This window comes from Neopsephotus bourkii, unplaced genomic scaffold (assembly GCF_033783945.1).
Source record: "Neopsephotus bourkii isolate Nb327-2 ecotype Australia unplaced genomic scaffold, CSIRO-AGI_Nbou_v1 NB_887, whole genome shotgun sequence".
NCBI lineage: Eukaryota > Metazoa > Chordata > Aves > Psittaciformes > Psittacidae > Neopsephotus > Neopsephotus bourkii.
The window spans coordinates 467,527-494,608 of NW_026901381.1; the positions used below are offsets into that span (position 1 = coordinate 467,527).

The following is a 27,082-nucleotide window of genomic DNA, read 5'->3' on the forward strand; positions in this document are numbered from 1 at the left end:
TAGAATGGTGGTTTCACAAGGAAACACTTAACTCCAGAGCATTGCTTCCACCTGTGTTGAGAGCTCCATAGAGAAAACAGAACAAGATTCCCTTTCCCTTGTGGTAACAACAAGAGCTCAACAGAGTTTCCAATATTGGATTGTCAATTGGAAGAACTTCCTACTGATTATGCTTAAAAACATATAAAGGCAGAGTTTATCCCTTGATCTTATGCCCACAATGGTGTTTAGCAACCTGAGTGGTTAAGACCTTAGGAACCGGTCACTGATTTGTACCACTCAGGTTCATGCTTGTGACAACTTGTCCAGAGTACCAGAACTAGCAAACTGGGCATCATCAGCTCAAAGACAATTGGTTCCTTAAGCGTGTCTCCAGTTCCTCTCCATGGGACTTGGCTGTCACCCACAGCCAACGCAGTGTTTGCCTCTCCAAATCCTTCAGTGTCTGCAGAACCTGGAGTCACTGAGCTTTACTGGTCCACTAAATCTGGGGGAGGAGGGATAAGATCCCGTGGGTTCAGCCGTGCCACCAGGCAAACATCATAGCTGTCGTGCATGAGGACATTGACGGCCACCACATTCCACTGGTTCTCCCAGGGATCCAGCTCGAGGATCTCTTTGGTGATAACTTCATGACGAGCTGAAAAACAGAAGCAACAACGGCAGAAATCAGGAGTCAAGTCAAGCTGGACCAAAGAGGTTTGTGCAGTTACGATGATGACTGCTCTGCAAGGTGGCAATGAAAGTAACAGCTACACCGTTCAAAGGACATGTGAGATGTCAACACAAATGAAATAGTGCAGATGGAGATCTGCACAGTGCATTCAGTCCTCATACTCCGGCTTCAGGTGCAGCTGCAGGGACAAAAGCATCCTGGTCCAAGTATGCAGGTGGCATTTCATTGTGCAACCGGTTGTCAAAAGCCCATCTTCTAGAGACAGAGTATTGCCTATTGTTAATGAGTATGCCTATGTGCAGCATGTTGTCTTTTGTTTTCCCCAAGTAAAACACAGCTCTCAGGCTGCTGGAAGCACTCCAATACTATGGCTTGTGTGTGAAGTCTGGACATCCTGTGATTTGGGAAGAAATAAAGACAGAAAGAAACCTCCAGGGCTTCAAATGCCCTTTAGCTGAAGTGGTGAGGAATTTGTCATGAACAGTCAGGTTAAAAGAATGCCCTTAAATCACAGCCAAGCTCAAGACAAGCGTCGTTTTACCAAGACTAACAAAAAAAGACTCCCCATGCAGCAGAGCCATAGCTGTCAAGCAGCAGTGCTATATTAAACTCACACAAACACAAAATCTTTCTTTGCTAACAAAAGTCCTGAACTCTCCAACACTTGTTACTCAAAGCCAAGTTCTCTCCTAAAAATAAAAGGTGTCTAAGAGTGCCTTTCATTTCTGCTCCCTTTTAATCCTGAAGCTGCTTTCTCACAGCAAGTAAGCTTAGTCTAAGCTTTTCTTGCTTTGAGCTAAGGACACACACATGCTTTGCTGTCAGCTTGCTTCTGATGAATTTCTGGACAGATTGTATTAAAAGACAGGTCTCTGAGATTTCCAAAGCCCTGACATGTCACAGGTACCAGGATAAGAACCATCATAGCAGGAAACATTGAATACCCAGCACTGATTTATGAATCCAGGGATATCACAAGAGTTGTGATAGGCTGAACTTCACCGGTTCCCATTCAGCTATCCCTTCTAGAAAGCTTCTTTAAAAACCAAAACAACCACCAACCCTATCCATTGTATCTGTGGACTGCATCTCCTTTGGACACTGTCCTTCCGTGGAACAAACAGCAAAGGACTGAAGAGGAGGAAAAGAGGAGAGCACCCAGCAGCATACATTGCTTCTGATGCTGGAACCAGAAAGCACACACTCCTCCAGAGGACAGCCACCCTGAGGGTTTAGCACCCCTAAGGTAGTGCTGTTGTGGTTTAGGTTCCATGATTTCGGGATTTACCTTGATCTAAACAGTCCTTATCCCATTTTTTTCTGCTGTTCACAGCGCATAAAACAGTGATCATGATGGCTAGCTTATAAAGGATAAGAATAATAGTAATAATAAAACATGGGAAGGCTGCACCCACTCAAGAGGGGAGACAGCAAAATACTAATAGCACAGTTCCATGTGAGGGGAGGAGGTCTGACTGAAGCTGCAGACAAATACCATGTGCCAGTGCCAACAAAGAGCTGATTTCTGTTTGATCCTGCAAGTGAACAGGTTTTTCCTAAGAGGCAAACACAGAGGCACAAACAGACCTAAGCTGTGACATGGGAGGCTCCAGTCCTGTATTGGTTATCAGATCATCTCCTTTATGCAATGAATTTTGATGCCTGGATTTTCTTTGGCATAGATGATGACAAAAACAAGACAATCAGAGGGAAAAAAAACCCCATCCAGTGCTGGAACTGAGACCTTCTGTGGATGATTACAACCCTTGACAAGGAAAAAATCATAATTAAAACGTCAAAAGGCAGGTTCAACAACACTTCCTTAAAGCCTTGCTGTGTTTTTTCCTGACCTTGGTGACTCCCAACCTTTCATGTCCCTTGTTTCCCTTTTCTGTGGGATGTTGTAACTGGGTTTGTTCCATGCTACAAATTCTGCTTCCCAGCACATGGAAACTAACCCTAGTTAGCGCCTAACCCTTGGGAGATAATGGGAGGATGTTGCTGGAATAAGAGAAGCAATCATTTCTCTTGTGTTATCTTGTTGAACATGAAAGGAGGCAACACCCTTTGGATGAGAAAGTTCATGTGAGGAAAAGCACTGCTCAAAATAGGCATCCTCCAGAAAAAAAACACATCCCAATTACATCCCCCTTTCTTTTTTAAAGAGAAATGAGTCAAAGGACCTCAATCCTGAAGCCTTTTTCCTTCTCCCCTTCTTGGTTAGGACAATAGAAAGGATAATATTTTTCAACGAGAACACCACCTTTGATTCCAGGCTGTAACATTGGATTTGGGCTTTCATCCCAATAAACAATTTTAAGGTGGAAGACACAAAGAATTCCATATTCTGGCTCATTGGTTCAACCTATTCAATTGCCTTTATTTTTTTTTCTAAGGCAATATCTTAGCAGCAGGTTTTGTACAGGAGAATAATGTCACATCTACAACAAGAATTACACAGATTACCTGCTTAAAAAGCCAGCCCTCAGAACCCCATTATACATGGCATTATTGTGCATCACTTGCCAGACAACCACCTCAGCTAATAAAAGGATTTCCCTCCTTTCCAAAGGCTTTCATTTTTCCCTACAAATCAAGGCAGTGTTTTTGTGCACCTCCTTGTTTGATCATGAGAAGTTTTAAGGAGCCTTCACACTATGTTTCCCTGCAAGGGCGTTAGAATCATTCAGGCAGTACAAACCTCACCTTAATGCAGAACGTTTTCAAGCAATAAAACAGTGTTTCTAATAATCTGATTTACTCTTATTCAGGAAAGGATAAGGCTAGAGCAGTGTAGGGAACATGAATTCCAGCCTAAGTTTATCCCCATGGGAAACTGTGGTATGTTAAAAGAAAGCCAGAGCTCTTTTGGCAGAGTTATGCCTCTTCGATGTACAAGTGCAGAGTGAAGGCTAACACCGAGCCTACGAACCATCTTTTCCCAGTGAAAGAACCAGAGTTTTACCTAAAAGTGTTTAATTTATAAATGCTAAGATTGTATTTCATATACGCAAGTATATAGCAGGCTGAAGGCAAAATGAACCTAATCTGCAAATTCTCTATTATATTCCAAATTATATTCTATTTTATATATATTCTCTCTAAACAAAACACTTTCCCACAGGTTTTTTTTTGTATGAAATTATTCCTTGAATGTGCAGCAAACCTCAGCAAATTGCTGGATTTGCACCGAGTGACTGCCTGCACATGCACACAACCCTGCTTTCCCCAAAGGGTTTGTGATTCACTCCCCAAATATGGCAAGACTTCATTCCATGCTGCAAGTTTTCTCCTGCCATTTGAATCAGGATTGACCATAAATCAGTGTGAACCATTCTTGGAAAGACCCTGCTATGACTGCAGGCAACAAATACTTGATCTGCTTTTTTGGCTTTATATTTTAACTGCATTCCAGTTGTGGTTTGGAGGGTGGAGGAACAACTTCCTTTGTGAACATTTATTACCACTTTTGGGCTTTTTTGACTGTGCTTTCTTCTCTTTTATTTGGATTCATTGGATTCATGGAAACATTCAGATACAATTATTAGATTCTGGGTTGGGAGGGTTAAAGGGGGACAGATGCTAAAGAATTAAGCAACATACTTAACAGGTAGGAAATCTATAGGTCAACCAGGACTATTAACCATGCAGCTATTAGGTTTGTAAGCCAATACAAATAAATCCACTCTCCTATAGCTTGTTTAGTGTCCAGAGCATTGAATTCAAATACAGGAATGCTGAGTTTTAGTTCACTGGAGTTAAATCTGGCTCTATCTTCTTTCACCATCAATCAGCTTATAAAAGACACCCAACCTGAGGTGGCTGAACTGCTAACTGCCTGCTCTGCTTTTTCCATGGAAAACAAAGGATCAGGACATCACAAGGTGTTTGCTTGCACCTCAACAGTCCCCACAATGTATATTCAGATGTTTCTTGCACTGGCTTCCCCAGTTCTTGTCACCCAAAGGCCACCCCAGAGCTGCCTTGAAGCAGTTCAGCCGCTGTTGCTGGTTTGTACTGGGTTTTGCACAGCGTTATCTGTACCAGAGAATGATTTTAAGCATATGGGACTGGCCTCTGCTCCTTGTCTGTCTTGCTGCTAATAGCTGCTTTCGTAATTACATGATATGGATTTAGGTGACTTGGGAATTCACGTTTGTGCTGCGATGAGCTAAAAGCGCATTTAGATCATTACCACCAGATGTCCTGCCTCCTCATTTGCAGTAGGAAAAAGAATAAGTTCATCAAGCCTGTGGCCTTTGGTCCCATTTGTGTATGTGAGCTGCCCCCTTGCTCCACCAGCCCTGCTAGCATCACACAGCGAGCACCCCTTTGGGGTCAAGTACATCCATCATCTGTGCCTGTGGGCAGGAGCAGGCAGAGAATACACAGGAGAGGGAACCTGCCGTGGCTGTTTAACATGCTGGCCAGCCTTCATGATGCTAAGGGTCAAGGCAGTGTATCCCAGGCACAGCAAAAGCTGGGAGGCAGGTTGAGGTTTGAATTTACAACTGTGGCAGCTTACTGTTTTCAGAGCACCTGCATGGAGTAAGGTAAGAGATTGACTCTCATAGCCAGGACCTCTGTCCTCCTGTTCTGCTGTGTCATTGCTCAGGACCATGGTTTCATGATCCACCCCTTCACTCACAAATTGATATATATAAATTAATATATTAATTATATATTAAATTAATTGTTAATTGTATTAGTATATTAAAATAATTAATATATTAATTATATATATGAAAAAGAATGGGAGGTCTACAGGAAAAAGCCTCTAATTCAGTTACTTCAGCTGTTTTTCTTGGGACTGATTTTGCCTGTTGTTCATAGGGATGACCCCATTCAGACATAATCTGACAAGCAGTGACCCTGCTTGTGCTGCAGGTGATGGCAGGATCACAGATCACCGCAGCAGGATCAGTCTCTTGGAATGAACGCACCATTCATGAGAGTAAGAACTGAAAAGGTCAGAATAAGAATGACCTATCTCAGACCATCCTGAGATACTGCTTCTAAATGCCTTGCAATGGGTTAATACATTATTAATAGTCTAAACATGCTTTAAATCCTCTATGTGCATGACAGGCAGTTCTGATGTCATACATGGCTACAAGCCATGTTTCTAAACAACCTGCTGACCTCTTCAGCAATTAATTAGAATGTATAGAAATATCGATTCATCACTCATTAACCCTTTATAAGCCATGAGTCTTCATAACCAGCAGGGCTGAATTGCTAACACGATGCTATCACACAGCACGTTGAACGTGGACCTGAAGCAAGCAGATTCTGCTCCCCATCAACTCCCTGACCTGCACTGGACTTATTCCCATCAGCAGGGTTCTGGCTAATGAGCAGGGTAAATGGGGTGCCCTCCCCAGGAAGGTCTCTCCTGCTCTCTCCCACTGGAGGAGAATTAGGCAAAAGGTCAGGTAGCATTTTGGGGGCTGGAGCTAAACACAGGGACCCTGAACCCTTCCTTTGGTGGGGGTATTTATCCAAATGGTAACAACTGTGGGCAGGAGAACCTCAATTATTCATTGCTGCCCGGGAAATGCTAACAGAGGGAAACAAACAGTGCTGCAGATAGGCAGCCCGGGGTTTGCTCCTCTGCTTTATTTAGCTGGGAACATGGGAAGGTGCTGGAGAAACAGGTTTTGTTCCAATCCTTCAACCCCCAAACTTCACAAGTGCAGTATTTACTGTGCCAGACTCCTTAATATGTCTAAATTTAATTTGATTCCAGTAATGTTCCATAACCACTATAATAAAAAACAAGCATTAGAATGATTCTCCATCTAAATCACATAATGGAGGAGACTAGAGGGAGCAGCCTTTCTGGGAGATTAGTCAAAATAAATAACTATTAAGCTAGTCCACTGTCAGGAGGGGATGGTGTGGAGATACAAACTCATTAGCTCAGCTGGAATACAGTAATTACTACACAGTTCTGCACTGCCGCAAGCAGTGCCACCCTATTACAATGTATGGATTGCAGTTTATGGAAATGAGGACATTTATGGAAATGAGGAGGAAAAGAAAACGAATATAGGGTAAATAGATCTCATTTGTAGATGCAGAATGGCACAGCTTGCAGGACCCAGTGTCACTATCCCTTATCTTGCCTATCAGTCACAAACACGAAATGGAGATTCTTCCATGCTAAGTTCAATGATATTTCTTCATTTTCTCCTTCCTCTGACTGTAACACCCCTTAAATGAAAAGTTAAGTTCTGCTTGGTGTTATAAAGCACTAAATAACAGAATGGTGTTGAGCAGCCCCGGTCCCACACATGATGCTAAACACAGCATTGAGTTTCTCAACACATACAGTAGGGAAGCAGTACATTTATCTTCTCTGCTATAAACCACATTTGGAGGGGTATGGCAAAATTTCCAGTGCAGAGAAAGACAGCTCTACATCAAGTGCCATTAGCTGACAAAATCATTAGACTTTAAGTGATGTGTTGCCAACTGCATACCTGGTAAGCATTTCCTGTTTTGCATTGAGGTGGGAGCAGAGACCAGTCCCCTCCTGGCTCCATCCTCCTCTCAGGCAGTTGCAGGGAGTGATAAGGTCCCCCTGAGCCTTCTCTTCTCGAGACTGAACCCCCCAGGTCCCTCAGCCATTCCCCATCACATTGTGCTCCAGGCCCTGCATCAGCTCCACTGCCCTTCACTGGCCCCACTCCAGCACCTCAATGTCTCTCTTGTAGTGAGGGGCCCAGAGATGAACACAGGATTCAAGGTGCAGCCTCACCAGTGTCCAGTGCAGGGGTACAATCCCTGCCCTGGTCCTGCTGGTCACAGTAGCACTGATACAGGCCAGGATGCATTACATTAAAAAACCCAATCAACTCTATATTTGGATTTATGAATTCAAATCTGTGAAGCAGGCAGCTGGACCAACATCTATGATATGAAACTAAACAAAGGTACAACCCGCAGCCCACAGAAACAGGCTACAAGATCCACTTTAGTGCAGTAACACCACAAAATCAACCAACACGTGCCTGCACAAGCTGACAGCAGATGACACAGACCCAGCAGTCAGGCACACGCCTTGCCTTCATTATTTTCACCAGAAAAAGGTATTTATAACACCCAGAAGCAGTCAAAAAGAAAGGGAACCCGAGCTGGCAGGCGTTTTCTAAGCACGTGTGATGCTGCATACCTGAAGAGCTGCTCCCCCCCTCCTTCAGGGAGGAACACTAATGAGGATGCTTCTGCACTGCACTGGCAGTGTTAATTAACAGCTGTCAGCCTGTGCAAGGGGCAGGGTTAGTCTTATGGAAAGGCAAAGGAAATAGGCCATGTCAACGGGAACATTGTACAGTCAGGCTGCAATGGCTGGTTTAAAACCCATACTTACAGCAGGAAACAGCTCTGTATTCTAACAGTAGAGAGCTGGAGCTGATTGCCAGGGACAAGCAGATTAATGGTTCCTATTTGCCATAATGGTTTTATGGAAAACGAGCCAATTCATAAACTATAGGCAAACAGATTAACTTCTGCAGGTTTTGCTGAGAAACTAATTCAAAACAAGCAGAAGTTATTTTTTGGGTACTTATCGTGATCATAAGAACATTTGTCAGCTAATGATACAACACAGAGGTCTCAGAGTGGGTTCTCCCATCTAACCATAGACACCAAGCTGCTTATGTGTTGCCTCTGGTAAGTCAGGTTAGAATCCCTCATTTCCTGCTCAAAACACAGAGCATTAAGAGACAAGAGAGGTCCTCAGGGTTTCAAATTGACTTCAGGTCTTTCAGAGCAGATGCAAAGCACCAAGGACCTGAATCTCCTTCTGGCAGTGTCTCTGCTTCCCCATGTGCTGCAGGGAGCCTGGAGTCACTAAGATCTTAGTGTAGGCAGTCCAGATAAGTGTCTAAACTTCAGCCAAGCTAATCCCCATTCCTCTTTCATGGCCAGGCTTTGAGCAAGCTCCTAAACTTGAGGAATCCTCAGCAGGGGCAGTCTTACAGGCTGTGTTTACCAACAGAGCTCAACACTGGGCAGCATTCCTTGCAGATCAGAGGAAGCCCAGATACACTTTGGAGCCCAGGCATCCTTTAGAGAGGCTGTGCTCTGCATTACTGCCCTCAGCTGACTTCCCTATGGAGACTTAAAGTGGCTGCAGCTTCTCTTCCTCTGCTCCTGGGGATGCTGTTGGGGCTGTAGCACTTGTCCCCCTTTAAGCAGACAAGGATTTGTGAGAGGCAATATATATGGGGTGGGAATCCTGCCATCACAGGCTTTCAAGTGTCACATAGGACTCACTATGTAGCCAAGCAGTACTCATCTATTCATCCAAATTGAAGGCCCTTTGAGCAGTTGACAGCTGCTTTTCAGCTTTATGTTCGTGTGCAGCATCTCTGGTCTCTAATAATCCATTCAGGCCAATACTTGTGCAGAAAGGCATAGAGAGCATGGCACGTATAAGTAAAATTAAGGTGCAACAATGTCCTTAGGAGGCCAGTGTTCATGCTGCTGGATCAAGGGTGGGTTTAAACAAATGCAAAGGCAAGTTGAGACTCGGAGTTGGGGTAGGATCTGTAGCACACATGGAGTTGGTGCCAGGCCCTTACATCCATTGGCTAAGGTTGCCCATTGCAGCAGTGATTTTGGCTTATTTTCTTCTTTTGAGCAGCACTCATTCTTCAACGCTTCCAGCAGCCCTTCAGCAGGCAGAAACCCCAGAGGCTACAGCTGGGCCTCCAGCTTGTTCCAAACCCTCCTCTTGGTTGAAACTAAATTACAACGCTTTGTAAAACTGGAATATCCTCTTGTCTGCCTCCCTCACAAAACCCAAAGGGACTTGCCAAGAAACCCGAAAGACTAAAACCAAACAAGCACAGTCCAAAATAACCCGATCCGCTATAAAGCAGCAGCACATGCTGTTCCAGGAATATCCTGAAGCTGCTGAGCAGCTGTAATTGTGGAAGAGCAGAGTCAAGCCATCCTTTCCAAGTTCCCCTATGGCAGAAATCATGGAATGGTTTGGGTTTGGAAGGGACCTTAAAGCTCATCCAGTCCCAACCCCTGCCATGGGCAGGGACACCTTCCACTAAAGCAGGGTGCTCCAAGCCCTGTCCAACCTGGCCTTAATGATAATAAATACCCTCTCTCTGTCCACCCTTCACCCCCAAAGAAGAGATCATCTTTGGAGAGCTCTTTCAGGATGCAGAGAGCACAGGGCCAGGGACGGAGGCAGCTAGTCCAGCATGTGGCCTCCAGCCATCTTTTTCTTGATGATGGTAGCCAAATGTATAGCCATAAAGATTTAGAAAGCCTTTTTGCTTTAATAACTTGAAAGCCACATTAAGAAGTCTGTCATTAAGGCACAGCTTCCTCTCAACTCCTGAAGCATGCGAATATGTCTAAATCATTACAGTTGACAGTGAGAATCTTATTCTGGCTCCCCTGTTAATGGATCATAACAACGTGTAACCACACAATTACATACTATTTCTTCACTGGTACACAGAATGCACATGTAGGGGGTCAGAATTTGGGTTGCACAGGTAACCACAAAACTGGCATTTTCCAACTTTGACTTCTTGTTTTCCAATCTAAATAACACTTTTAGGGCAGTGGAATTCTACACATAATTATATAGAGCGCACTAGTACCATCGTGAATGGGGACCCCATTGAGCTGGTATTATATAAATGTACAGGAGATACGTTAGACAGGAGATGGCTGTCTTGAAATACAGAGGGGCACTTTCAACCTCTCCCAGCACTACCACTCTTCAGACGTGACTCAGTGACAGCACACGGTGGGATTTTGCAGCGTGTGTTTTTATTGCTCTGAAGGTTCTTTGTGCAGAAAACCTCATGCTGATCTGTTAGTCATCCTGACTGAAATTGCTTCATTTGCCACTGAAAATGATCATAGAGTTCTTTGGGTTGGAAAAGTTTTTCAAGGTCATCAAGGCCAACCATTCACCCAGCACTGACAGCTCCATCACTAAACCATGTCCCTAAGCACCACCTATACATCTTTCAAATCCCTTCAGAGATGGTGACTCCACCACTGCCCTGGGCAGCCTGTTGAGATTTGTACCCACTAACCTGAGCATTTCTTGTAGTGCTGCTGAGAAAGAGACAAATACGATGACAGAGTGTTTGCTATGGAAACACAGCGATGTGTCACAGCCATAATAGCTCTGAGGTCACAGAACTTCCATCAGAAGAACACACTTGTTAGACAGCTGCCATATGAATGCTTCCAAAATGCAGCTTCCTCAAAGAGTAGCACATGAAGAGAGGGGGAAGGCGAGTTGTGAACTAGGTAAAAATCAGTAACAGCAGCTTTGGGGTTTGTTATACAAGGCAGCCTGCACAACTGGGGTCAGTGTAGTGCCAAGAACACATCACCCGGTGATGCCATGTGGGCAACAATGAACCTGACATGACATTTATTAGCAGTGGATGATGCATCTGTATTGCTGCTTTCTTCTAGAAAGAAAATTGGGGTGGCACCAGAGGAGTTTAAGTGTGCCTGTTTTGAGATTCTTTGCATTTATGATGGAAGAAATACTTGTTAGCAGCACTGGAGATTCAGATAGAGCTAAGAACAGCCAGAAGGAAGAAGACTTACAAGAAGAAAGGTGGCCATGGGGGCAGGATTACTTACAACTCACCAGATCTGGGATTTTAGTCTCTTTGTATCTCAGTTCCCTATCTGAAGTACTCATTAAATACACAAGCTTTTTCAACACAGATCAAGAAAAACATGGAAGTAAATAGGCAAAGCCAGGTAGCTTGTCTAAGGACAGACGGATAGCACCTTAATCGTCAACAAATATACCCAAGCTCTTTAATGTCCGTAACACACTACGCTCCTGATCTCAGTAACTCTGCATGTAAATCCAGCAGAATTCTAACGAGGCTGTAGAGGTTTAGTGCAGACCAGAAACAGCCTTAATTTTTCATGGTCTGTTAAGGAAAAAAGCAAAGGGCAAACAGAACACAATTCATATTGACATTGGGAGCTGGGAGTCCAAAGGGCTGAATCAGCTCTGGCCTTCCAGGGCATGCCAGTGCCACCTGACAGGGCTGATCGGTCATCAGGTCAGTGTGTGGACAGTGACACCGATTCCAGCTACACAGAGAACATCAGACTCATCTTAGTACCTGCTCCATGAAATCCTCCACAGAGGTAGAGCTTCCCTTCCACGGCACCAGCGCTGGTGGAGTTTGTTCGTAAGGAGAGGAGGGGATACGGCATTGGAGGTCCATCCCTCCAGAAGTCTCCATCAGGGTTATAAATCTCCACTGCATCAAGACATTTCCGCGTCTGTCCTCTGTCGTGACCGAGGCATCCAATTCCTCCTGCAAAAGACACACAGGTCAAATACAGCAGTCCCAGGCTCTGCTGAAAGAGACATTGCTGCCAGCATCACTTCTGTGTGCATGTCCTCATCTCCCTCCCTTCCTTTTCCCTTTTGCAGCTCCAGAAGCTTGTGAGAAAGTAAACTCAAAGCAGAAGGTACCACACGTTATCTACAGACATCGAAGCAAGATCCTCTCTGAAGCCTTGTACCAAAGGAAGGGCAAACAACATGTCTTCAAAATGCAAAGGTATTTTGTCTTGTTCTCTGCCTATATAGTAGAAACTGTCATGACCACTTTTCCTGGGTGCTGGACAAATTGCTTTAGCATTTACTTGCAATAGATCAAAACTTATTTTCTAAGTACTGATAGCTGATTTCACCCAAAAACCACCTGTGTTTGTGCCTTACTTGCCTTCAATAAAAGAAAAAGATTATACCCATTTCTGAAGGGAAATCAGCTTCCAAAACCAAACCCATCCAATGTGCAGGAGCAACAGCTGAGTAACTTGTGAGGAGCCCAGCTGCTGAAGGGTGAATCAGGATGCTCAAAGTCTGTGAACAGGATTAAAACAGATCCCAGGTTTCATTTGCTGGGACACCCTGCAACAGGCTGCAGGCACACCTGGGATCTCTGTGAACACTGGAATCACCACACACTGGAATCAGTGGGAACACTGCTGTTCCAAATCCTTTCCTGTGATCAAATCCAGCTTTGGGATTCACAGCCCCTGCTTCTCAAGAATTAACAAGAATGGACACAATACCCTGTAATGAGCACTGCTGGCTTGCTGAAGCAGTTCTTTTGTGCATGTGTGTGCAACCACTTCTAGATCTAAAATGACTGCAGTACGCAAGCAGTTTCCACATAGAGCTTTGCTGCCCAGATACGTGTGTAGGACCTCTCACTTGTGCAAATCCAAAATGCATTATATGGCATGTAATTATGCCTTTACATATACAAATGGAAGAGCTGCAAGTGTAACCTCTGTAAGGCTGGTGCAGCTGCTTTTAAAATCTATTGTCCCTAGTGCTGTGAGGCTGATCTGCAAGAGAAATGAGCCCCTGGTGCTACAGGCTTTACTTGCATGTGGATTTCCATCTACCTTCTAATATGGGCTGTATTTCCTCAACCTTATCTGCATTCTCCAGAGGTATTTGCAAGAGGCAACTGCATGTAAACATGGACCACAATGCTCCAGATTTGCCATCACTGTATTCCTGGTCTGTGTTTTAGAGTTGGGTAAAGATAAAAGCACTTATCCCTGCATCAGAGCAGAAAAACTAGAAGCAAATTTGCTGTCCATTATCACCAGTAGGAAGCTTTCCTCCCACTGAAGTTAACCACGTTTGGTTCAGCTCAATATTTGAACCTGAAAACCTTCACTGGGTTTGGTTTCCAGCTCCTTTCCATGCACAGCAAATCTTTACTTGCCCTAATACCCACCAGCAAGGTCCTAGCAGTTTGTATTAGGTTCTCCTGTGGGTACTTAACAAGCTCAACACCCCCAGCTAAGCAGCATTTGCTCTTATGAGCTCCTCCTTCGAGGCTGGATTCCCCTCAGAGAACTGAGAGCAATAATTGTGGTCATGGAACTATGCTAATCATTTCCATGACCTAAAGGGAGCTGTGTGCATCCCCATGCTGAGCCTTTCTTGCAGCAAACTCTCGCTAAACTATTCCTTACAACTGTTTAGAAACAAGAATAACATTCAGATCTAGACCTATTATTTACTGTATTGTACTCAGACTTTTACCCATTACTCTTTACGCCAGGAGCGTTATCCTCTTCTAGGCAGCATTCTCCACCACTCCTTCATGGGTTATAAGAGAGATGCCCCTTTTAGGACAGGAGACTGCCCTTGAATTCCCCTAAATTAACCAAGGACATTTTAATGGGCTAATCAGAGTTTTTGACTGAGAAGGCAATTTATTCCTTATCACAACCTTTCTGATTCCACAACATCCTTTGGTAAAATCGCAGCAAGACAGTTTGCTGCCATGGTGTGGGCACTCTACCCAGTGCAGTGTAATGTAGAAAATGATACTCAAAGGAGTTTTAACTGGGAGCCAATAATACCAAAGCTCCCAACAGATGAATTTGATCTGTTCGGAAGACAGTTCTGTGGTGCCAAAGACAGGCTGCTGCTGGTTATCAAGCCAGGCTATTTTACATTAGCCCAGGTGTTGCTGTACACCACAAGGAACATGCACTCACCCATAAGAAAACTCTTCATATGAAGAATAAGAAAGCATCTTGTGCAGTCAGAGGATGAAATGGTACCAGTTAGGGAATGCATATGGCATGCCAGAGTCAAACACAAACAGTTTTGCTGATTGCCTCCGTATTTCAAGTGGACAAAATGCCCCAGAACTCATAGAGCCATAATCGCTGTTTGTTTCTTAGTGTATTTTTATTGCCTGGTTCTAAATTGAGTAACTACAGGGGATGGTAACTTCAGAAAGAACAGAAATAATCAGGTACAATGCAGCACAGGCAGTGACTTCCTCCAATACATTCCCAATTGCCAGTTCATAGAGATATTCAGCTGCCAATACAGGGATCTCACCCCAACACTTTTAATGTATGAAAAGAAGCAAGTTGAGAAGTCATTTTTCCATTACCTATTGGAGCATCTTCTGACAAGTTCAAGAGCTGTCACGTTTCAAAGTGTTTGCGGAGTAGTCACTGGATATTTCAGTTTAAGCAGCTTAAATGTAACCTCCTTCAATGCTGCCATTATCACAGGCAGACCTGAAGCTCCAAGATATCTCCCTTTTATTTACACCCTCTGCAGTTGTTTCATATGAATCCAATTTCATGTGCAATTTGCAACAGGGGCAAAGCCAGGTTCTCAGCCAATAGGAAGTCAGAAGGAAAATCAGAGGGGAGCAAAGTTTCATTTTCAAGCTTGGAAAAACACTACTCTGAAAACCAAGAAATTAAGAATTCCGATCTCCTCTTCCAAAGCAATGCTAACCCTGAAATACTGCTAACAAAGGAATCTGAGGATATTAGACTCTGCTTCGCTGCGCTCCCAGCTGCAGTAGTTGAGAAATACTGCTGTGAGACATCACTTTTATTCCCCTATGGAGGCTGATGTCTCAGGCCTCTTCCCAAAGCACTGAATACACAAATCAGGAAGAAACACAAAATCTCAGCTCTAAATCAATTCACATCCGCAGCAGAGCGGAGGCACCTCACGTTAACACCGCCATCCATCACGCGCACTGTGAATACCATGTGAGGCTTCAAGTTGGCAGATAGAAAGAAACTTGCTGTGTCAGACAATTCCGGCTGCTTTGTGCTGCATCCCTCAGGACTCCAGATCATCCTGTCCCACTAGCTTCTTCATTCAGGTTTCCAAAAGCATTAGGGGCACAAGGGGAGATATCTTACAGTACAGACCATGAGGATTGCCTTTATTTCATGTTCTCTGGCTACACCAGCTCAACAAGTGCGTTCATGCTCTGCTCCTAAAGGAGCCCCTACATAAAAAGGGGATAACCTTTAAGATGCTAAGGGAGAGTGCAGTGTAGAACTGTGCCCTCTTAGCTGACTTTAGGTCATCTGGGGGAGACTCTTGTGCCAAGCGACCCTCCAGAGCTATGGATGGGGTCATTAAAGCACAAGTGCTGTGTCACAGCCTCCCAGAAGTCCTGACAGGTACCTGAAGGGCAGCAATTGCTATTCCCATGCCCATTCTGTGATGGAATCTGGGGAGGGTCCTTCATTAAGCCACACTCTCCTATCTCATCACTACCAGAGCAGGTGAATTCAGCACCACTTGGCTTAGATCTCTGCAAAAAGCCCAATTACACATCCTCAGTGCAGGGGGAAGATGGATTTCTCACTGGGAGTTTTGAACATTCCTGTCATTTGCACATTGATCACACCAGAGGATTTAACCCCCAAGCTCAGCCTTGCCCCCTCCCCTTACTGATACACCCTTTCAGCACATTAGGCTTTTCACACAATGCACTTTCCCTAGGAGATGTTTCAGATGCCACCGAAGGACTTAAAAAAGCCAGCAAAGCCACCTTTGTGTTCCCAAAGCCATTAATGCTTGAGAGCTTTTCATATCACGCCTGGGTGATTCCGCAATCAAACATACTTTCAAGGGCACTCTGCAAGCAGCGGTTCTAATGGACTTTAAATTTAACATGGAGCTCCATTAGCAAAATAAATATATAAATAAAATACATGATCTTTATTAAGAAATCAGGATAGAGGAGCCTTTGAAGCAAGAAGGCAGAGCAGGGTAGGTGATGCGATTAGCACATCTCCAGAATCCCAATGAGGAAGCGCTCTGTGCCCTGCTGTACCTGCACACTGCTCATAGCTGGCTGAAGGCAAAGCAGATCATTTTGTAGAGGTCAGCCGCCTGTCCCTCACCCCACACTCATCAGAGAGGACTGAATGCAGTGTGAGTCACATGAGGTCTAATAACAGAACAGCCTCCCGGCACTTGAGGGGGAATGGCAGTAAAGTGGGAAAGAGTCACTGGTAATCATTAGTTCAGCAGGTGCAAAGGAAATAAGTGCCTTAGATATAGCTGTGTATTTCTATAGGAGTGAGGTTGACATGCAGTTGTATTTAAGGAGATAAGGAACATTCCAGCCTACTTGTGCTCCTGCCCTTGGCAGGAGAGTTGCAACGAGGTGAACTTCAAGGTCCCAACCCAAACCAACCTGGGATTCTATGAACCCACATCACTGCTACTTGTTGAAGCAGGCACTAACACAGGGCAGTTGCACTTCCAAGTCTCCTTCACACCAAGCTCTTATGCAGCTAAATTTGTCAGCCAGCTGAGTCTCACATGGACAATTCCCTCCCTCCAGAATGGGCACCAGATCCAAGTCTAGATTGCTCATTGCATGAGCAGGAGGACTGATCAAAATGACACCTACAAGGTGGCTGGTAGTCCAGATAGGACTGAAAAGAGGTTATGTACTCCACTGAGTGGAGCAATGTGGTGGGAACCTCTGAATATCAGACTTCACACCATCTAATTTGCTTCCCCTCACTAACAGACACCTGAAATTTAGCATGAACTACAGCCTTTCAACCAGGGCAGTGCACTGGGGAGCAACAAGAGCAGAGCTGCATCCGAAGGAAAGGTGACCCAGGAAGTGAACTCACCTTCAGGGCTCAGCTCCACACAGCCAGAAGCAAGCAATTGCAGAAGGTCCTACCCACAGTTCCCAGGCAAAGGCAAGGTGATGAGAAAGAGCTAATCCCCCTCAAGCCTGCATTTAAATGATGCTCCTGGACCTATGGGCAGAGAGTATGGGTGGAGTTCCCAGGTGATGCTGGTCAGGATGCTCAAGACCTGTTAATACCATCAGGTCACTGACACCGTAGTTCTTTATCACGTCATTAAGTCACAGATCACAAACCCCAGCAACACCTATTCTTCCTACTGCCTCTTTGAATTTTGATCAAAAGAACCTGGGAAAAGGGTGGGTAGAAAAAGCAGCAGTAATTCCCCAGTAAGCAAGTGAAATCTAAGCCTTGCTTCTCATAGAACAATTCACTATTAAATTGATTTCTGGGATGCACAATGGATTTAATAGTGCTAATCTCTCACGTAATGTTTCCCTTCATTACTCTTCAGCAGCACTCAAGCTGAGAGGCTCAGCACTGATGCTGTGCTCCCATCCCTGCAAAGCAGGTTGGTGCCTGGGGAAAGAAGGGAGCCATAAAGCTAGCCCTGGCAGGTGCTTCCAAGGGTGAAACTGAGAAGCACTGTCATCCTTTACTAACACATTGCCCAGCAGATGAGGTAATGCAGCTTGTAGAAGGCATGAGGGCAAAGGACTGATTAAAAGCAGGGCTGAAGAAACAAAAGATTGTCTTTCTAAACATGGTCAGTACATTGGTTCCAGCCCCTTTTCACCTCTAATTCCTCGTTCTCATTTCCTTTGATAATGCCCAGGTCAGTAGCGAGCATCTCTGATTTCCTCTATCACACTAGATTTTTGCCTTTTCTGCTCCTCCCTGCACACAGGCACCCTGGAGGCTGTTGCACACGTGTAACAGGGCAGGATCAGGCCCATGAGCTGCTACTTGTCAGAGCTCCAAAGCATAATTATAGACATGTTTATTTTAGATGAAGGTGTTATTCAAACGCACAGTTAATACTCAAGCAGGAAAATGAAAACGTCTCCTTCCAGCCCTTCCTACACACGTTTTCCTTGCCAGAGAGACCCCAAAGTACATACTCAAACAGGTATTTTATGACCGAGGCATTCAGGATTTAATCAAACCCCATCTAACTGCTTACAACTTCTAAAAGAAGCTCTTAGCAAGAACACAGGGGGAAAACAAGAAGTTGTAAGAGGTGAGATGCCAGGCTAAGGAGGATAAAGAAAAGTTCCTTGTTCCTAAATCCCCCAATGGGCTTTCTCATTAACAACCTTCTATATGTTCTTATTTATAAAGCAGGAATTATATAACATAAACCCACCCCATGGGTAAAGCTGTCATGGTCATACAACAGTGTTTACCGGTGACCTGCCTTTCAGGGTGCTTTAACAGAAGCTAATGACTATGGCATTCAAACTGATTTATGTGGATAAATTTCCCCAATTTGTGTGTTGGTTATTGGAAGTGTTCAGAGACTGAGCAGGAAAGGATATTTTTTTAAGCAAGAGATTAAAACGTGTGACCTTAAATAGAGCCCTCCCATCTGGTTCGCTTCCAGAAGTGTCTCAATTGCCCCTGTCATTAAGAACACAATACCGCTCTTTCTTGGGCTTTCCAACCAATATAGTTATGTTCCTGGGAAAATATGGAGAGAAAGAGCTACAACCATCACATGGGATGAATAGGAGAAAGGATTTTGAGCCTTAGGAAATGCTGTTCATTTACTTTATGAGGATTATGTACACTGTATAAGTAGCATGAGAATCTCCAGGAACATTACATGACAAACAGACAATTATATTGCAGGATTGCTGATTCAGACCCATAGTACAGGTTCCTAAACAATGCTGTTACTCAGGCCAAACCTTCTATTTTATTCCTCATTTTTCCTCCATCAGAGTGACTCTAGAATAATTCCATTGAAGGATGAGGGTTTTACATGCTGGAGCTGGCAATTAGGCTGTGAAGGGGTTTTTGGACAGTGACTGTGTGCTCTCTGTTCTGTGCCAACAGAAATTAACACTTCAAAGGCTGAGTATCTGAACAAAACTAGTCTAACACAACACAACTGAGATCAGAATACTCACTACAGATTTACATGTATACGAATGAGAGCAAAAATTAGACTTGTATATCAGTGTCTGCTACTGCATCTTATTCAAAGCTAGTGCTTTGTCTTTTTCTTCAGATTTATGATAGAAATCACATTCAGAGGCATTAGAGAGGATGAACTTTCTCTGCAGTGATTTTTCATTTGTGCTCTGGAGTTCCACCTAATCCTGAGTGTGCTGGCACCTGTATGAACTGTACAGGAAGGCAGCGATCCTGCCTGAAAGAGCTGACAAACTTCATTTAAGGACTTTGTTTTCCAGAGCTGCTTGGAAGAAGTCTCATCTCTCTGCAGCACCTCTATGTACCAAGCCAGAGCTATGTATTTATTTCATGTTTTTATTTGTGGGAACCTAGGCTTGGTCATGGGATACCGAACATATCTTGCATTTACTCATTTCCACCTTGCCTCCCTCCCTTCTCCTTCCTCTGCCCCCAGAAGATCTGGATCTTACATAGGTGCAATATACAGGATGCCCATGGAAGCTGTGCAGATAAATCTCCATTTCCACCCATACTGTTAAAGGTGGATTTTAAGCAGCGTATTCACAGGTAGAATTTGTTGACAAATCATTTTTGGCTCAGTGTCAGGTTCATTTTCTCCTTAAAAATGAGTTCTAATATTACCTGTGCAATTTCCCTCCCTACATGTGTGTTCTCTAGCTGCATTTACATTATTTTGCCTGCCTTTCATAGCTTTTGCACTTCTTGGCCCATTTCAACCAAATTTTACAGATTTATGGACATTAAAGTCCTCTCAAGATTTGTGAAAACAGGCAATCAGGAGTAACTTATAGCATACACGGATACTCCAAAGAAAAGGAGTTTAAAAAGCAAAGTCTATTAATCTGGAGCACTAAACATACCCTTACTTTAAGCTCCATATATTGAGGAAGAAAGAAGTGATGAGGAGGGAAAATAACTTGGGAAAAATGATGCCCATTTAGCCCAACATACTTTGTCCTACAGGACAGGGTGAGATATTTCACTTCGCAGAGGCAAATTGCTATACAGAAGAACAAGTTAGGTACTATCTGTTCAAAATCTGTTTCCTCTTACCCAAGACATAAATCTCGCTGTTGACTACGGCTGTGCTGAAGCGGTATTTGGAGTACTTCATCGGTGCTCTTTCTGTCCATTTGTCTTGGCCTGGGTCGTACCGAAACATTCTGTTACTTAATCGATCCGGCTCATCGTCAGGCAGATCCATCTGTATGAAATATGACAGCCAGGTAATAATACAGCATCTGGAGCCCTCTGCACATGCCTGCATGCAATTAATCACAGCAGCCCGCTCGGCAGATAAATAACATAAACACATCAATTATAGCTGCAAAGTGATTCATGCTCCCTAGGGTTTAACAGCACCCAGGACTTGTGGCTGGGAGTGCACTGTGGAAGGCAAAGGAGTAAGACGTCCTCTATATCTTGCAATAATAAAGCTGGGGATTTGGATTGTAACAATGCAATCATGGGCCCTCCATGAACCTATCCGTGGGTTCTGCCTGGGGTTGAACATACTTTTTATCACAAGGCTGCTTTAAAGTCCCCATAATAGAGGGAAAACCAGTCTGACATCTTTCTTCCTGCTAAAGGTTGAAATCTATTCCCACTGTTACTCAGCCCACACTGTGATTCTTTCTCCCTGAGGTTCTTTGCTGGCATGTCTCAGGCCTCTATATACACATAAGCTATTCTCAAGTCACTTGTGTGTTTATTTAGTCAGCCTAACCAGAGTAATGTCGTTCAACTGCTGTAACTTCAGTAGCTTTTATAATAAGTTCCTACCCCCCCACTAATCTGTGCTGCCATAATAGTCTTTCAGTACTCCTACTCCTCTTGTTCTCTCTAATCTTCTTCCCCTTTATCTGCTTGTCTTGTATGATGCAGGGAACTCAGATTATGTTTTCTGGGTACAACACCCTTGAATGTAAGCAGTAGGCTGTGGGGGGAGGATCCTGACATATTTTGGGATGAAAGGTTTCAGATAGAGGGAGTGAGGGGGAGAGAACAACTTTGCTTGCTTCTGATGGTGTTCTACGTGTTCTTGCTGTCTTTGTTATTATTCGTTCCCAAAAGACCTTCCCAACACTAATGTCATAGGCAAGGTAGTAGAAGGCAAACTGGAAAGGAATGTTTAGCCCTTCGGTTGCTCCCTGTGAGTGGCCAGGGGCATGCTCTTTCTCTGTGGTGTGAAATACTAATTTATTCAATGAAAGAGGGGTAAGCTGTGTATTTTCAGCACAGAGTAAGCATTTACTTAGGAGCAGGCTCCATTTGACATGCTGTAATTTCACATCCTACCTCATTTTCATGGTAACGTTCACCTTAGAGCGCACCCTCTGCTCTTTATGTACAGAAAACATAACACCCATCAGCCCTTCTCTCTGTCTCAAGGGTCACTTTTAAGAGCTCCCAGTTACCAAGGCTGGAGGCCCTTTGGTTTTTAACTCTGCTAGCATCAGTGAGGCTGGACCAATGCTAAGCAAGAGCAATGCTGCTGTGAGTCAAGCTCTCGCCCTCCTAAGCTGTCATTTAATGTCCTGGCTTGACTTTGCCTTGTCTTGTTTCAATTACAAAGCCGAGTGGGACGGGAACATGTATTTATCTCTGTCCTGTAATGGACACACACATTCAGGGCACTCCATCAGTGCTGTGTCGTTGGTATTTGTTCAGGGTTGACAGAACATTCAGTGCTTGAGCATGGGGACAGCTCCTGGCTCGAGGAACTGGTCCGCTTTCACAGTGCAGCTGTGGTAGCCCCAGCTCTACAATCACTGCATCTGGCAGGTGAGTGGGGGAGCTACATGGTACCACAGGAGCTCAGCGCTCTGCAGTGTTGGTCTTAAAGCCTGGGTTTGGAGAGCTTTAGCTAATTTGTTCTGATCTCTTCAGGTACACCCTCATCTTAAAAAGATATGGGGTTTAATCAATTACTGTTAATCTGCTCATCTCAAGCCTATTTGTACATAACCTCAGACTCCATGGATTGTTTCAGATAGCACTGGATGGCAGGTATCCCCTTCAGGCATTCTCAAGATGCCTGTATTGTTTTTTAGAGCCATTCTTGGCTCAATATTCTGACTTCTAAGCCACTTTCCTGCCTTCAGATCTGTCCAGAGATCTATTAAGCGATACAAAGCTGGTTGTCTGACTTCAACATCCATCCTTGTTATATGACATAGCTTTCAGCTCAGATTTTTTTACAGATTGTTTCTACATGAAGTGTTTTCCTGTTTTCATCCTTTCAACAGTGAGTTATCCTCGCTCAGGTGTTTCACTATCAGAAATACCCTCTGATCTTCCTGTTGGGAATTCCTGCACTCAAAACATCCAAAGCGGTGGAACTCTTTGCTCGATACATCTCACTTTTCAGTACTTTAAACAGTAATTTATTTCAAGAGAACACAAACCAGTGAGACGTGATGACAGGCTGAACACGTTGCTGTTGGCAATAGGATTACAGATGCTCTTCTTCACTGCAAATGTGGGGCTTTATATTGAGTGCTCAAATTTAAGCTGCACTGAGCAGTAAATAAGAATGGGCTACACTCTTAACATTAGGATCTTTTCCAGTGGGAATAACTGGAGAGAGCAAGTACTGGTCTTAACATCCATCTTCCCTGTAGCATAGGCCTCTATATTCCCTGCACTACTGAACCTGGTGTCTGTGGTCCTGCTGAAAACTCCTGTTAAAACTTTACATGGCCAAGCGCTGCAACTGAAACACACGAATGGATTGATTAAAGGAATCCGTGTTCCAGAGAATACAATATAATAAAGGAAACTGTGTTCCAGAGAATACAATATGATGAAAACTCAAATAAATGAACGCTAGTTACCCAAGACAGCTTCCTGAGGAATTGAGCTGAACTTTAAGTTTCATATATAGATCTGCCTTTGGAATTTACCTTTGCACACACTTCTTGAGACAGGGCTCAGTAGGGGCCCCTGTGTGATTTAAATACCATCATTTACTGACACCTAAACAAACGAAGAGGATGGTAAGTAAGGAAAGGAAAGGCTGGAAGCCACGTTGACACAGGAGATGTGTTTTAAACTCTTGCTCACTGTGCACATCTCTATGAGAGCACAGCCCTTCCTGCGGTTGGTATTTGCAGTGAGGATGGCAAATGATGAACATTATTCTTCTTCATCCTGTTTGCTTTTCCTACAAAAGATGTTTAAGCAGATAAATGGGGCTTTGGGCAACCTGCTCTAGTGGAAGGTGTCCTTGCCTGTGGCAGGGGGTTGAAACTGGATGAGCTTTAAGGGCCTTTTCAACCCAAACCAGCTTGGGATTCTGTGATTCCATGAATGTGAGCAATATATTCTTCTGCTATGATTGATGTATTTTTCCTATGCAAGAAGCACCATAAAATTATACAGCAGAGTTTGTTAGTGCACAAACAAAACGAAGTAACTGGCACATGTCTTAACCTGTGGTGTCCATCCACCCAGCACATAGAGCTTATTCTTCACTGTCACCACCATGTGGCAGGCCAATGGTACAGGAAGAGGTGCTGTGGTTCTCCAGGTGCCTTGCTCCATGGAATACTTCTCCACGCTGTTTGTGACCAGATACTGATTTTTCACTTTCATTTGCCCTCCTATTACATAGAGATCATTATGGATAGTGCCCAATGCGTAGAGTTCACGTTGCTCAGTGGTGCACAGGCTGTGCCAAAACTGGTTTCCTCGTTGGTGGTATCTGTAGGAAAACCCAAAGCTGTAAATGCCCTGGTTCACTGAGATCCCATCAGCTTGTTCTGAGACATTACCCCCTTGATCATCAATGTTGACTCAGGCAATGGTGCAATGACAAGAGGAGCTTTCTCCTTTACAGAGTAGTTATAAAATTGAGCCCAGTGTTTGCAAGATCAAGCGGTTTTAGCATAAGGAGTCCTAGGCATCCTCTCAAAGATATTGGACCTCCATTAAGACAAGAAGTCCCTTATTTCTGCATGTGCTGCTCAGTCACAGTTTTGACTGAACTCAGTGAGAAAAGCAAGAGCTCAACACGGCTGCAAATAAGGCCATTTCATCTGCCTCAGTGTGGATTTACTTGCTTAGATTTAGGCATCTGTATCTGAAAATGTTGTCACCATTTCTTAATTTTAGCTTTAAGTGAGAAAAAGTCTAGTTTTCTTTAAAATGTATGCATCTGAGAAAGACACAAGTAGAAACAGAACAGGGTTTAGAGCTATCAGTCCCTCTCCTTTAATCTCTGGAGTACTACCATCAACAGAGAAGTGTGTTTTCTCTGCCTTACTGGACTCCTTGGGCCATTCACTTGACTCATTTCCCCCTGCTAACAATCTAGAAAAGTGTATCCCAGGAAAACACTGAGATTTCCATAAGGAAAATAGATAATCCACATACACTGCTGTAGGATCTAATCAAGCTCATTTACAGAGATGGCACTAAAGCAAATCCTTTCAGGAGAAAAGGCCTCAAGATTTGGTTGCATCTCTATAATGCAGTGCTATGAAGATAAATTGTGACAAATTGGTTAATTGAAACATCTGGGAAAACTTTGAAGTAAAGAACGTTTTTGTCTAATGCTCTTTTTTGTTCCCAGAAACATTATTTGGATTTCAAATGCTTAAATAATATGGGAATTTCAGACTCCAGGTACACACCTATAAATTTCAATTTTCCTGGTCTTTTGTCTGGACATTCTGGCAGCGCTTGCCTCACCTGCCACAATAATATCATTTTTCTCAGTCACGACACCAGTGCAAACATATCCTAAACCCTCCCCATACTTTGGAGAGGAAATGAAGTAAGTCTTTTGTGTCGCAGGAGCATAGCAAAAACTGGCATCTGCATAACTACCATGCCTTGACCTAATGCCAAGAGAATTGTTGCCGATGCAGAGTAAGAGGTCAGTAGTCTCCATGCCATAGCGCAGGCTGAGGGAAGGGTGGCTGGAGAGTTTGATGGCTTTCAGTGCTTCCTCGAACATGTCATTGCATTCTGAATTGCACAGGATCATTGTGTTCCTTTTCCGGGCTTCCAGCAGAAAGGAAGGGCTGACAAGTACCAGTCGCACTTGCTTCAGGAGCTCAATGAGGTGCTCTTCACGGGATTTTCTGCTGTGTTTGACCCATCGAATGACAAGGTCCAGAATGTTCTCCTCCCTGGAAATATTCAGATCATCTGATTTTATGAGAGTCAACAGCTGCTGGAATTCAATCTCCAATATTTCCTCCTGTAGGCTCACCTCAGCAAAATGCTGATACAAATATTTCCTCGCCTGATCAGATAAATCTTCTGCTGCAATGTGGCTTGCAAAGTAGTAGATGCCCACACAGTTGGAGGCATCCATGTGGTCCATCATGTACTTCTGACACAGTCTGAAAACGTCTTCCATCTGCATGAAATAGGCAGCGAGAGCAACAGTCTGCACGTTGTGGTTGGTGAGGTGCAGCTCTGCGCTGTACATGTAGGTGAGGAGTACGGCCACGCTCTCTGCAGAGATGTCATACAGCACCACTTCCCTTTGGGTGCATTCAACCAAGCCACAGGTAAACATGGCTTTGAAATAGGGACTGAAAGCAGCCAGCACCACCTTATGGCAGGGGAATTTCTCACCTTCTGCAACTAGGACAACATCAATAATCTCTGCTGATTCTTTCATTCTCTTTACTTGTTCCAGTAAAGTCAAGCTGTGGCGCTGCTTTCTTTTCTCCTCGGCCTTATGATCCATGGTTGATCTCCAAACTTCCTGGTTTTAAACCTCAGAATTGAAGGTCTTCATCAGGAATGTTCCTAGAGGTAGAAGCATAATTGTCCAATAAGAACAAACCATTGGGTAAATGGTGTGTTAATATCAAAAGATGGTAATTCTATAGGATGACCATCTGATATAAATGAGTAATGCATTAAAAGTTATGATATCAGGCTCAAGATCTACAGGACAAAATAAAATGAAATTCAGCACTTTAATATTCAATAACACCCCCCCCCCCCATGATTTGTATTTAATGAAAATTAGACTTGTCTTGACTCATGTCATGAATCACCAATACACAACTTAGTCCTTAAGCTGTGGTATAACCATGCTTAAAACACACTGTAAACATGACATGAGTTGCTTAATGAGGCTATTCAAATGAGTAACATTCCTCACAGCTTCAATTCTTGTGGGATCAGGGTCTTGTATGGCAGATTGAGCTGGTTTTCTCAAATCCCGGAAGCACCAAATGTAGTCTGAGTTTCATTAAAGAAATATGCACCAACACAGAAAATCAGTGTATGAAATTCTTTGAAACCTTTGGTGCCAAATCAAAAGCCAGGCATGCTTAAAAACCAGCATTGCCTTGATTTTATCAATTCTTTCCATATTCCAAATCTGGAACTACATGCAACAAATCTGAGAAATGAATCTGGGTTATAAATGGATTTGGAAGACAAAACATGAAATTCATAGTCTGAATGTGGGCCAAGCTCTGAGCTCTTCTTCTGGTACTTTTAAAAAATCCAAGGCAGCAAGTTTCGTACAAAATATAAAGTGACGGTATTTCAAAACCTAGAATCTTTTTCTTCCTGGCTCCATTGAATTGAAACACTGCATTCAAGAAAATGTAGGTCTTAATCCTGAATCGACTGCCTCTGGAGTAGTCTTTACAATCAGTAGAAGCATTTTATGAGATAGAAACTGTTCTTCTTTTTAATCCTACATGATAATTAGATGGCCAGTTTATTGCTTTCCCCTTGTGCTGTTTTATCACCTTCTAATAGTCGTTCTTCACTGCATTTTCACAAAGGAACCACCCCATATCTCTAAGACTGTGTATTAAA

At 43.7% G+C, this 27,082-nt stretch overlaps 2 protein-coding genes across 3 annotated transcripts in view; one reads left to right on the forward strand and one right to left on the reverse strand.

Annotated features, from left to right (window-relative positions):
- Positions 1–363: 363 nt before the first annotated feature.
- On the reverse strand, positions 364–25,988 carry KBTBD12 (kelch repeat and BTB domain containing 12). 2 transcript variants are annotated; one of them, XM_061357137.1, is made up of 6 exons: positions 24,919–25,988; positions 23,717–23,987; positions 20,336–20,486; positions 11,821–12,018; positions 2,092–2,232; positions 364–640 (listed from the first exon to the last, which is right to left on the reverse strand). In XM_061357137.1, the coding sequence occupies exons 1-6, from the start codon at positions 25,986–25,988 to the stop codon at positions 471–473; spliced, it is 2,001 nt and encodes a 666-aa protein (XP_061213121.1). In that variant the 3' UTR covers positions 364–470. The 2 variants fall into 2 exon arrangements, with proteins under 2 accessions (XP_061213121.1, XP_061213122.1); XM_061357138.1 differs by lacking the exon at positions 2,092–2,232.
- MGLL (monoglyceride lipase) overlaps positions 11,910–27,082 on the forward strand; it is an 84,259-nt gene continuing 69,086 nt past the window's right edge. The window contains exons 1-2 of the mRNA XM_061357140.1: positions 11,910–12,035; positions 12,138–12,267. Of these exons, the coding sequence (XP_061213124.1) occupies positions 12,249–12,267 (19 nt within the window). The 5' untranslated portion in view covers positions 11,910–12,035; positions 12,138–12,248. The remainder of the gene's footprint in view (positions 12,036–12,137; positions 12,268–27,082) is intronic.